This window comes from Morus notabilis, unplaced genomic scaffold, assembly GCF_000414095.1.
Source record: "Morus notabilis unplaced genomic scaffold, ASM41409v2 Scaffold73, whole genome shotgun sequence".
Lineage (NCBI taxonomy): Eukaryota > Viridiplantae > Streptophyta > Magnoliopsida > Rosales > Moraceae > Morus > Morus notabilis.
The window spans coordinates 267,695-280,595 of NW_010358777.1; the positions used below are offsets into that span (position 1 = coordinate 267,695).

General features: G+C 34.4%; 1 protein-coding gene across 1 annotated transcript; it reads left to right on the forward strand.

The window, feature by feature from the left end:
* The first annotated feature begins 370 nt into the window (after positions 1-370).
* On the forward strand, positions 371-7,926 carry LOC21409100. Its single transcript, XM_010093293.2, has 5 exons — positions 371-841; positions 1,284-1,369; positions 1,453-1,628; positions 7,246-7,354; positions 7,492-7,926. The coding sequence occupies exons 1-5, from the start codon at positions 604-606 to the stop codon at positions 7,786-7,788; spliced, it is 906 nt and encodes a 301-aa protein (XP_010091595.2). The 5' UTR covers positions 371-603; the 3' UTR covers positions 7,789-7,926.
* The last annotated feature ends 4,975 nt before the right edge of the window (positions 7,927-12,901 follow it).

Sequence of the window (12,901 nt, forward strand, 5' to 3'; positions counted from 1 at the left end):
AAGAAATTTAACATTTAATTGTTTGTTGTAATGTTATAATTGATATGTTAATTATAGATTTAATATTTAATTGTAAAAATTAATACAATATTATTTGTTGTATTAAATCTTTTATATGTTATATTTTATGGTAATTTTTTTTACTAAGTATAAAGAAATTTAACATTTAATTGTTATTAGTTGAAATGTTTATTTTTTTTTTTTATGTAATCACATCTTTTAAATATCTTTCAAAACTTAATAATTATAAAAAAAGTTAAATTTAATATTTTAAATATCATTATGTATTAAAACAAAAATGAAAATAACATTAAAATATATAGTTGACAATATCATTTGGGAAATGGTTACGGTAAAAGGCAGCAAAAACTTTTTAGGGTTTAACTTGGGGGTTTAGCGAAAACGACATCAAACTTTCAAAGGGGAAAATCGGTGGCGAATCCAACTGGAAAGTCCTAGAGAAGAAGAGCCAACACCGGCAACCGCTGAAACGGAAACATTTTTTTTTTACTTTTTTTTTTATGGAAGAAAACAGTCGGACCGTTTAAAGCCGATAGAGACGACGAGGAAGAAGAAGAGCCTGACGGAAAGGCAAAGATTAATATGAAAATGATTAACAATTTACTCCGACTCTTCACTTCCTCTTCGTCTTTCAGACGCCTTTCCACACTCCAAATACATTCCCTCCTCAACGACCTTCCTTCTTCTGGTTTTCCTTATAGACCCACTTCCATTACTTCTCCTGCTTCTTCTTCTTCTTCTTCTTCTTCCGCTACTTTCCGGTTTCTAAAAACCAGTTCCTCCAGAGATTTTGTCGATGGAAAACACGACCCTTTTTCAGGTACACCTCTCTCTCCTTCACATTATTTATTTTTTTTATATTTATTTATTGTTTCATGGGGTTTTATATAGTTTCTTTCAGCTTTGGTTAGGTTTGGATTAGGAATAGACCTGTCTTTATTTTCCCAATTGGGTTCTTCCATTTACACTCCTGCTCATAATTATATAAAATTTCCCTGCATTTCTCAGCAACCAAACAGGTAGTATCCGTATTGAATTTTGTTACAAAGTTAAAATGCTGTTGTTGGTTCTTTGTGAAGTTCGGAGCTTTTAAATTCCATGTGTCATTTTTCACGGAATAGACTTTTTAGACTTGTAATGTCTGAAATTAGAAAACGATACTTTTTGCTTAGTTGTTGCAGGTTTCTTCGTGACAATCATCATTATTTTGATTTTTTTTTCCTTTCTTTTTTGGCTCTTGATTTATTTTTTGCCAATGAAAGAGAATGAAGAGAGGGACATTTCGAATGGATGGGAAGAGGGAGAGACTTCAGATGGATGGGAAGACGAGGATGAAACTGAGCCTGAGGTAACCAATGCAAAATCTACTCACCCTTTTATGTTTTAGCTATACTAGTTATGCCTAATTAGGATGATTCTGATAATGAATAGTATGCTGATGGAGGAGATGGTGGTGGAGTTGTATTGAATGGTCTTCCATGGGGCGAGCGGGCCTTTTCCATTGCCCTTGAGGTCTTGTCACAATTTGGTGATGACATCAAACTCTTTGCTTTCAAGACTACTCCTCGAGGATATGTCTATGTTAGACTGGACAAACTGTCACACAAGTAAATTTTCTCCTCTTTTTTTATTGATTTGTTTTGCATTCATCGATATAGGTGGTTGCATGCTTAGCCTAGCGTGACCCTTACCTCTAATGTTGAGGTCTAGAGTTTGAATCTCCACGCCCCCAGTTCAAAAGTAGAAGAAAAACTTTGTTGTCTGAATAGGAATTTTCACTTTTCAGTTTGTGTTGTCCACTATTTTATTGTTTTGCCAAGGCCTTCTATATTGTTTTTGAAAGTTTTATGAATGGACTTCGGTAATCTTTTATTAAATCACTTAAGACTTAAATAGTCATACATACATTGGAAAGGAAATACTAAACCGCAAATCTAGGAACTAACATAACAACAACAACATAAATAAAGGACCTAGCCGAGAATCCCTTATTCTATGGCTAACCATCTAACTAACTTGATATTTCTAACACTCCCCCTCAAGTTGGTGCATAGATGTCAATAATCCCTAACTTGTTTACAAATGAGCCAAACATTGGTCTAGACAATCCCTTAGTTAGGATGTCTGCAAGTTGCTCTGTTGTTGGTACAAACGGGGTACAAATGAGTTCGGCCTCTAGCTTTTCTTTTATGAAATGCCTATCCACCTCAACATGCTTTGTTATGTCGTGTTGGACTGGATTGTGGGCTATGCTAATAGCTGCCTTATTATCACAATACAATCGTATTGGTAGTAGGACTTGTTGCTTTAACTCTTGAAGTACACGTTGAACCCATAATACTTCACACACATCATTGGCCATTGATCTGAACTCTGCTTCAGCACTGCTCCTTGCAACTACGTTTTGCTTTTTACTTCTCCAAGTAACGAGGTTGCCCCACACAAAGGTGCAGTATCCCGATGTTGATTTCCTGTCTGTAACCGAACCAGCCCAATCCGCATCAGAAAAAACTTCAACTCTTCTGTCTTCCCCCTTTTTAAAGAACAACCCCTTCCCTGGACAACTCTTTAAGTACCTTAATACTCTATAAGCTGCCTCTAGATGTTCTTCACATGGTGAATGCATAAACTGGTTGATCATACTTACTGCAAATGCAATGTCTGGGCGAGTGTGCGACAAATAAATTAACTTTCCTACCAATCTTTGATATTGGGAAGTGTTTACCGGTACCCCTTGCTTTGCTTCTCCCAACTTTTTATTTGGGTCTATTGGTGTCTCTGTTGGTTTACAGCCACTCATACCCATTTCCTTTAGAAGGTCTAGGATGTATTTTTGTTGTGAAACAATGATGCCCTTTCTGGATCTTGCAATCTCCATACCTAGGAAATACTTCAGTTCTCCAAGGTCCTTGATTTCAAACTCCTTGGAAAGCCCCCTTTTAAATCTTTCGATCTCCACTAAATCATCTCCGGTGAGAATGATATCATCTACATACACAATCAGCACCGCTACCTTCCCTGCCTCAGAGAACCTGAAAAACATAGTGTGATCGGACTGAGATTGAACATAACCTTGACCTTTTACAAATCGTGTGAACCTGTCAAACCATGCTCTTGGAGATTGCTTGAGTCCGTACAAAGATTTTTTTAACCTGCACACTTTTGACCCAAACTTGTCCTCAAATCCGGGGGGTGGTTCCATGAAGACTTCTTCTTCTAAATCTCCATTAAGGAAGGCATTCTTCATGTCTAGTTGCTGCAATGGCCAATCCCGGTTCACTGCAATAGATAACAAAATCCGAACAATATTAAGTTTAGCCACGGGTGCAAAAGTCTCCATGTAATCCACACCATATGTTTGTGTGAATCCTTTGGCAACTAATCTAGCTTTGTATCTTTCAAGTGTTCCATCAGCTCGGTATTTGGTGGTGAAAACCCATTTGCAGCCCACTATTGATTTTCCCTTTGGCAACTCCTCTACTCTCCATGTCTTATTTTTCTCAAGAGCACTCATCTCCTCTAGAACTGCCTTCTTCCACTCTGGACTTTTTAAAGCATCCTGTATATTGTTAGGAATCTCCACAGAAGAAACATTAGTGGTGAAAGCAAAAAAACGAGGGGAAAGCCTTTTATAAGACACGAAGTTGGACATGGGATATTTGGTGCATGAGCGTTTTTCTTTTCGGATGGCTATTGGAATATCTAACTCACCAGACAACTCTGATTTTTGAATAGAGGACTCGACTTCAGGATTTTCTGGTTCTGAGTTAGATTCTTGGCAAGGCTGAGAGGCTTTGGTACCTGTCTTCTGATGAGGGAACTTTCTCTCATAAATCTGTCCAAATACTTTCCCTATTTGACTTCTATTTCCGTTGGTAGTTATTTGTTGAGATACTATGGGTGCAAACTTCAGGATTTTCTGGTTCTAAGTTAGATTCTTGGCAAGGCTGAGAGGCTTTGGTACCTGTCTTCCGATGAGGGAACTTTCTCTCATAAATTTGTCCAAATACTTTCCCTGTTTGACTTCTATTTCCGTTGGTAGTTATTTGTTGAGATACTATGGGTGCCATACCTCTTTCTGAATTTTGAATTTCAATTGAAGAATCCTTTTGTTTTTGAATTTCAGATTCCTTGTTTTTCCCTTTTTCGGTTTCAACAGATTCTTCCTCCATGTTCGAATTCAAGTCCACAGAATTTGAATTGTTTTCAAAATCCCTGATTAGTTCTGGATCCGAATTTGAAAAAATATTGGGACTTGAATCCGAATTGTGGTGTTGGTTTTTAAAATTTGCTGGTTTTCAGGAGAATCAGTGATTTGTTCAATCCTGAGAAAATCCAGGGAATCAGGAATCTGTTCAAACCTGCAAGAACCCAGGGCTGGTGAATCCAAGTGGTTGAGACTTTTAAAAAACGAATCTTCATGTCTATTCTCCCCCTGAAGATGAGCTGCAAAATATGGTTTGTTTTCAAAAAACAAAACGCCCATAGTGATGTATATTTTCTTTGAAACAGGGTTAACATTTAAAGCCTTTTTGATTTGCTACAAAACCAACAAACACGCATTTGGTTGCTCGAGGATCAAGTTTTCCTCGGGTTTTATCTTGACTGTGAATAAACACAGTACAACCAAATACACGTAAAGGTAATGAAGAGAATATTCGTGATGTTGGAAATGTTTTTTGAAAAAGGCTGAGTGGAGTTTGAAACTTTAAAACTTTTTATGGCAGTCGATTAATCAAATAAATTGATGTTAAAACCGCTTCTCCCCAAAGATATTTTGGAACATTATTGGTAAATAACAGGGCCCGTGCAACTTCCAAAATATGTCTATTTTTTCTTTCAGCAACTCCATTCTGTTGTGAAGTATTGTTGCATGAACTCTGTTGAACAATTCATTTTTCAGCAAAAAACTGTCCCAAAATATGTTTGAAGTTTTCTCTGCCATTATCACTTCTAAACACTTGGATGTTAGTTTGAAATTGAGTTTGAACCATATGATAGAAATTTTTGAAAATTGATTCTACCTCAGATTTTTCCTTTAGTAAATAAACCCAACTCAGTCTTATATGATCATCAACAAACCATCTTTTTCCAAAACATGTTGAAACTCAAGATGGACCCCATATATCACTATGTATTAATGAAAATGGTTTTGAAGGCTTGTATGATCGTGGAGAATAGGATGCTTTATGATGTTTTGCCGATGCACAGATTTCACATTGAAAATCAAAAGGATTCTTATTCTTGAATAGATTCGGAAATAAATGTTGCAAATAATAAAAACTAGGATGACCTAATCTAAAGTGCCACAAATATATCTCATTGTTACTAGAAACGGAAATAGACTTCAAACAGGTTCCTTGGACTGTTTTATTTGATTGAGATCCTTCGTCTAGAAGATAGAGACCTTCACACTCTCTAGCATTGCCAATCATCTTCCCCGAGACCATTTCCTGAAATTCACAATGAGATGGGAAAAAATTAACATGACATTTTAAGTCATGAGTTAATTTGCTAATTGACACAAGATTACAGGTTAGATTAGGGACATGCAGCACGTTGGAAAGAATAAACGATGGTGAAATTTTGACAGTTCCTATTCCTGCTATGGCTGAAAAAGAGCCATCTGCAATTTTTACTTTCTTATTTCCTGCACATGGTTTATAGGATGAGAAAATACTTGAACAACCTGTCATGTGGTCAGTTGCCCCAGAATCAATAATCCAAGAACAATTGGATTTGACACATGAGAAAGAAAGGACATGACTATTACCGGTTTGAGCAAAGGAACAAGACAGACTACTAGAAATTTGTGGAGATTGAAACAATTTAACAAGATGTTCTAATTGTTCCTTCGTGAATGGAGATGATCCTGAGTTAACTTGTGGTTCTTGAGAATTCTCAGCCACGGTCTGAAGAGCCCTTTCGGGTCGCTTCTTTCCTCCTGGTGGCTTACCGTGGATCTTCCAGCATGTCTCACAGGTGTGCCATAATTTTTTGCAGTAATCACACCAAGGCTTCTTCCTTCTGTCTTGATCTCCTTCTGTTGATCTTGCAGATCCTTCTTGTTCAGATCTGTCTTGTAGTCTAGAATTCCCAAGCATGATCTTCCTTCTGCCTTCTTCCATCCTAACTTCTAAAAAAACCTCACGGATGGACGGTAGTGGCCTTCGCCCGAGAATTCTCCCCTTGACTTCATCAAGACTCTTATTCACACCTGCGAGGAACATGTAAACACGATCATTTTCCTCTCTCTTCTTGAATCTCGCACAATCCTGGCTATTTTCCCATTGATCATCATGACACTGATCCAGTTCTTGCCATAATGTCACCATTTCATTATGGAAGTCTGTCACGTCTCGATCTCCTTGCTTTGCTTGCCAAAGTTTCGTTTTTATCTCGAAAATTTGAGATGAATTTTCGAGATCAGAATACGTCTCCCGGATTGAATCCCTCACCTCCTTGGTTGTCCGTAGGAACATATAAGGCTTGGCAATTGCTGGTTCCATCGAGTTGAGAAGCCACGCAGTCACCAATGAGTTCTCCGATCTCCATGTCTTGAAGTGTGGATCTGTCTCCCTTGGGTTTTTTTTCTTCTCCAGGCAGATGTCCCAATTTCCCTCGACCATCAACGACGAGCTTGACCGATTGTACCCATTCCAAGTAATTTTTTCCGTTTAGTTTGTGAACGGAAATTTGCAAGGACATGGCTGCTCCTAGTTGGTCAGCACTACTGCTTGTCGTAGTCGTAGAAACTGTCCCCGAAGTTTTTGCTGTGACCGTCGACCATGTTGGTTTTCCAGTACCAGTTTTCTCCATCACAGTTTTTTTGTGTTTCTATAGAGCCGAGGCTCTGATACCATGAAAGTTTTATGAATGGACTTCGGTGATCTTTTATTAAATCACTTAAGACTTAAATAGTCATACATACATAGGAAAGGAAATACTAAACTGCAAATCTAGGAACTAACATAACAAAAAAAACATAAATAAAGGACCTAGCCGAGAATCCCTTATTCTATGGCTAACTATCTAACTAACTTGATATTTCTAACAGTTTTCCTTTGATATTTCTTCAATGTGGTTTCGTGTAATTGTTATTGCATTTGTTGGCTTTCAAGATTTGATGAGGAGAAAGCTCTTACATGATAAGTCACTTTTTCAATCGACTTTGATTCTTGTGTTTGTTATTCTAATACTATGTACTATCTTGCTTTTGATCAGGTATGGATGTCCCAGCACGGAGGAGCTGGAAAGCTACAATAGGGAGTACAAGAAGAGATTAGATGAAGTTGGAGCACTTGGAGAAATACCCGACGATTTGGGTCTTGAGGTAAATGCATCGCTAGCTAGTTGTTCTTTTGTGGTTTTTACTCGAACAAATTCTAGTTACTTGAATTGAAATTTGACATTTCCTTTGATGCCATAGAAATACCATGAAGAATAAACGAGTAAATTTGTGTTTTGAAGGTATCAACTCCTGGGGCAATCAGATTACTAAAGGTACCGGATGACCTAGAACGGTTCAAGGACATGCCTATGCAACTATGCTACATGGCAGGTGAAGAGTCTAATTGCTTAGAAAAGAATGGGGTATTTCTATTGGACTCCCTTGAACCAGAGGCTTGCATATGGAAGTTAGCTAATGTGAAGGAAAACCGGGACCCTCTTCGCAAAGGTCGACCTTTAAGCCGAAAACAGAAGGATTGGAGATTAAAACTGCCATTTGGGTTGCATAAGACGGTATCTCTATACTTGCAGTTGTGAAATTTGCTCTTTTCCAAGAGCTATTTTTGTTATTGAAGTGAAAAGGGCTTAGATATTTAATATTTTTTTTAGTGTTTGTATAACATGTCCATTATCTATACTCCATCTTCTGTTTCATCACAAGTAATTTTGAATAAAATCCCCTTTTGGAAAGCTCCTATTTCTGTACTCTCAAATTCTACTAACGGCAAGATGTGTTTGAATAACTTAGTTCTGATAATGGACATAACTAATCTCATAATTTTCTAGGACAAGTGGCCTCATAGCTGTTCTCTTAATAAGAATATATCATTGTCCAATTTGAGCCAACTCATTCTAACCGAGCAATCATTGAATCTATTATATCTTCTCTCCATTAGACAAGTGGACTTGTTCATTTCACCGATTTGAGTTTTCAGTTTCAGTTTTGCTATAGCTAAAAGCTCTTACAAAAATCACATCTAACTTTTATGTTACAATTAAAAACACTCACATAAAATCACATCTCAATTCGAATTGAAATTTTAAATCGGCGAACTGTAGGAGTTATTAAGAGCCCGTTTAGTTCGTTGATTCGAGTTGAGATTTGATTTTATGTGAGAGTTTTTTACTGTAACAAAAAAGTTAGATGTGACTGTTTCTGAAAGTTTTTTACTGTGACAAAACTCAAATTTTAAACTTGAATCGGTGAAATGAACGGATCATAAGAGTAATTTATTACTCTTTTTTTTTTTTTAATTTTGAACTCTCACTTCTCTCTTATCATTGCTCACCTCAAGCTCAAAGTCAATGGAGGGACTTTCAAGAAATGTCCCCACAAACGTATGGAAGCTTACTTGTACAGTGAAAATTTGAATACTTCAAGTACAAGTGAATCAAAGCACGCAATGTGGCTTCTTCAATGAAGTCTTATGGTCACTATTGGCTCAATTATTTTGATGATTGTTTTTTTTTTTTTCATACTTTTTCCTGAGCTTATCTTGTTTTTGCAAATGGGTGCATATTGTTCGTCCAGTTCCAGATTTGTCTTAGATTTAAACTGAAGCAGCAAGTTGAGCTTTACCAAAAAGAAAAGTAAATTCATATCAATAGTCAAAACAATGCCAAGATGAGATGGGTTGTTATTTCCAAAACTGAAAAGAGAAAAAGGAAAGAGCACACCAAGCATTAGAGAGAAGGGGGGGAAAAAAAAAGAGAAAAAGAAGCTAAAGAGTTGGGGATAGTTACCGTTTGTCCTAATGAGTAATGAGAGAGGTGGTTGCTTGTCGGTTTCGGTTGTTCTCTCTCTCTCTCTCTTCCTCTTTCTCCCTCTCTCTTACTTATTTTGGTTGGACTTTTCATTGTTGTCAACATTGAAAACTTCAGGCAAAGAAAAAAAGCCCTGCGGGCAACACTAAGGAAGCCGTAAAAAATTTTGTATTCTTTTGATCCGTGATTCATCTCTAAATCAGCAAAAGGAGAATTCTCTCATAGGATATTTAAAAAAAAAACTCTACGGACAATCTTGAATCGTTAGATTTTAGTCAATAAAATATGATTATGATACAATTTGATGACTCACAAGTGTGTCATAATGTGGACCGTAGTTGTGAGCATAATTTAACGGTAATTATACATGTGACCCTATCATATGACGGCGAGTTCAAATCTCCCATCTTAAGTTAAAAAAAAAAATGTCATAGTGAAAATACTAAAATTTGAATGGTCATAATTTTCACCAAAATAGAACAAACCCATCAACACTAGCATGAAGGTCATAATCTTAGATCATGTTCATTTCACTTATTCGAGTTTTGCTACAGTAAAAAACTCTTAAAAATAATCACATTTAATTTTTTTATTATAGTAAAATTTTTTTACATAAAATCATATCTTAACTCAAATTAAAAATTTAAATTAACGAGCTAAACGAGTTTTTAATGAGAATAGATGGAAGATGATGGCCCCGTTCACTTCACCGATTCGAGTTTAGAATTCGAGTTTTGCTACAGTAAAAAGCTCTCAGAAACAGTCACATCTAACTTTTTTGCTACAGTAAAAACTCTCACATAAAGTTACATCTCAACTCGAATTAAAAACTCAAATCAGCGACCTAAACGGGCCCTTAAAATAGACGGGGGTGTTTGAAATAAGAGGCAAATATTCATGTAATATCGTTTGCGTCGAAACATATGCATGTCATATTTCGTAACATGAATAATTCAAACACAAAAAATAAAAATAAAATAAAATAAAAAATCAAAGTGAAAGAGTTGCGTCATTGAAAAGAGAATATGTCCATCTTTGGCAGGCCTCCAAAGTAATGGAGTAGGCTCATTATAGATAAGTGGACCACAAAACAACAAGTGGGATTGTTTTCATCTTACACCAATGTGATTTAGACACTTTTTGTTTTTTTTTTCCTCTTTTCCTCTTCTATAATGGGACTAATGCTGATTAGGTTACCCAACTCTATTGGCTAGCTAACTAAGATGTTAATATACTTTATAAACACTCTGTATTATATTACTTAATAATAATATAATAATTAGTGACATTTATATATTATATAATTTAATACGAAATTTAAAATTAATATAATACGAAGTGCGATATTTAATATGAAAAAAAATTATGTATTAAACTGTATTATGCAATTTAATTTAAAATATTATATTAAAAACATATAAAATATTTTACAAATATCAAGGCTCGTGGTTGAGTTTTGGGACCGACGTTGGGGTTGAGTTTCAGGACTAGAGTGATGTTGAGTTTATATTTTTTAAAAATTACATTTTGACCCCTAAATTTTTTAAAAATTATATAAAGACCCCTATGTGGCAACTCTACTTTCTCCCTTACTTTCTCTAAACGTTGGGTTTGGGTCGAGATTAGAGTCTAATTAGATTATGATTAGGTCTAAATTTTATCTTATTACAAACTAATACATAAATAGATTACAATAGTAAAAATAGTATGATGTTTAATAATATCACCAACCAAACACCGTATTATATAAAAATTATACAATATAATACAACGTTATATGATATAATATAATACAAAATAATACGGTACACCAGACATACCCTAAAGTTACTATGCACTAAGGGGTCCTTTTCTTAGGCTACATTTTTTGTTGCAAAAACAATTTAGTTTTGTTAACATCTACACGAAAATAACAAAATGGGCAAAAATTTGAATGTATTGAAAACAGCCCCATAATGAATTCAACCAGAGTCTTGGCAAATTGGCATTTCTAGCAGAGCTTTTTTAGTGCTTATTTGAGCAGTAAATATCTTCCAATATATGTGGGGATAATAAGTGAAAAACATTTTTATCGAATTGTCAGGTAAGTTATCTCATCTCCTGTTCTTTTTCTTTCAAGCCCCTTATTCATTTTGTCAGTTATTTGGGTAGAAAGAGACGTATGCTAATACTTTGTGAATAATAATAATAATAATAATAATAATAATAATAATAATAATAATAATAATAATAGTGGTAAATAATAATAATAATAATAACAACAACAACGGTTAGCTAACTTAGCTTTGTAAATATTTCTCCTGTATGGTTAATGAATGTGGTATTTCAACCATTTTTGGAATTATCAGATTGATATCAGTTTCATATATTTGAGTTGGATATAATTTTTATATGATTTGATGTTAAAAATCCACACTAAAAAATCTTTCCGAACAATAAAATCCTGGCAAAATAAAAAATAATAATAACATGTTTATACCTTTTGGAAGACAGCCTAACAACTGTATGTTCTTCAGAAGGAGGAACTATACTGTAGTTTGACATTAGTGAAATAACAGTTTCAATCATAGCTTAAGAAAGTTTAACAAAAAGAAGCCGCTGATAAGAATTTCAATAGCCCAATGTGACTTCCAAAGTGGAAAGTATTAATGTTGTCATAATGAAATGATGATATTCCTAAAAAATCCAATTAGGATACTTGAATTCAAACAGATGTACCCATCAAGAAATTTAATGAAGATGTTGACTATGAAAAGAAATGTGAGCGTGACGTTTGAACAGTTGATGAACATAGTCCTCCCAAGCTGATGCCCAAAAAAAAAAAAAACATTACTACAACACTTAACAGAAGTCTGAAAATTTGCATTGTCTAAGCATAGTTACAATATTATGTTTTATCATACATATATTTTTTTTGGTAGGACTTCAAAAAATAAATTAACGGTTTTAAAAATTATCTGTTATGGTAAATGAATTATTTTTATTATGTAAATAATTCATTTATGACTGATAAAAAATAATTTACGTAGTAAAAAATTTTATTTATGTAGAAATTTTTTTATTAATTGTAAAAATAAAATTTACGTGAAAAAAATATTTTTACTCATCATGCAGTAAATAATTTATTTATCACATAAATTATTATTTATTTTAAATAATTTTAAATATACTAGATTTAGTTTTAAAAATATGTTATTAACTACTTTTTTTAAGAAAAAAAAAATTGAACTGTTAACCTACTGGCCCAAGAGTGTATCAACATAATTAGGATCAATCACAAATATGTGCTGTAGCACCTGAAAATTTTCAAGACAAATAAAACAAGAAATCCATTGGAAGAAAACTGATTATTATATGCCTGTAATACATGATCATCAGTCGCACTTTCAGATTCAATGCTGAACAGGAACCTAGTTTTTGGTTGATGGATTCTAAGACCTAACAAGCATGTCAACCATAATAATCAAACGATTAATTACCATAAATGTTTGATTGATTGCTTTCCTGTTCAAGTTGGTGGGTTGGCAATTGATAATTCTGGGAGTAGAGAGAGAGAGAGAAATTTTCCATACTCTCTTTGTTCTTGGAATAAAATTTGTCTCAAATTAAAGAATATTTTTAAAACATTATTTGTCCAAAACTTTGATAATATATAGTAGAAGAACTGAACTCAAACCACGTAACTCGGAATTTAAAAGTTGACAAATCTTAGCTAGAAATAATAAACTAAACAAAATAACTAGCCTCACAAATTACAAAGAAATAATAAATAGGGAAAAAGAAAAATCCTAAATAATTTTGGAACAGGAGACTCTAAAATTGGCCTAGAATAGGAAATGCTGCTTGAGTGCATGCGTAACTTGCTTTGCTCTTTGTTCTTAGAAAT

What these genes read in the sequence shown, in the direction of transcription:
- LOC21409100 (XM_010093293.2), top strand. Translation starts at nt 604, where the DNA reads ATGAAAATGATTAACAATTTACTCCGACTCTTCACTTCCTCTTCGTCT. An exon ending in AAAACACGACCCTTTTTCAG is followed by an intron (nt 842 to 1,283) that starts GTACACCTCTCT and finishes TGCCAATGAAAG; the next exon opens with AGAATGAAGAGAGGGACATT. An exon ending in CTGGACAAACTGTCACACAA is followed by an intron (nt 1,629 to 7,245) that starts GTAAATTTTCTC and finishes GCTTTTGATCAG; the next exon opens with GTATGGATGTCCCAGCACGG.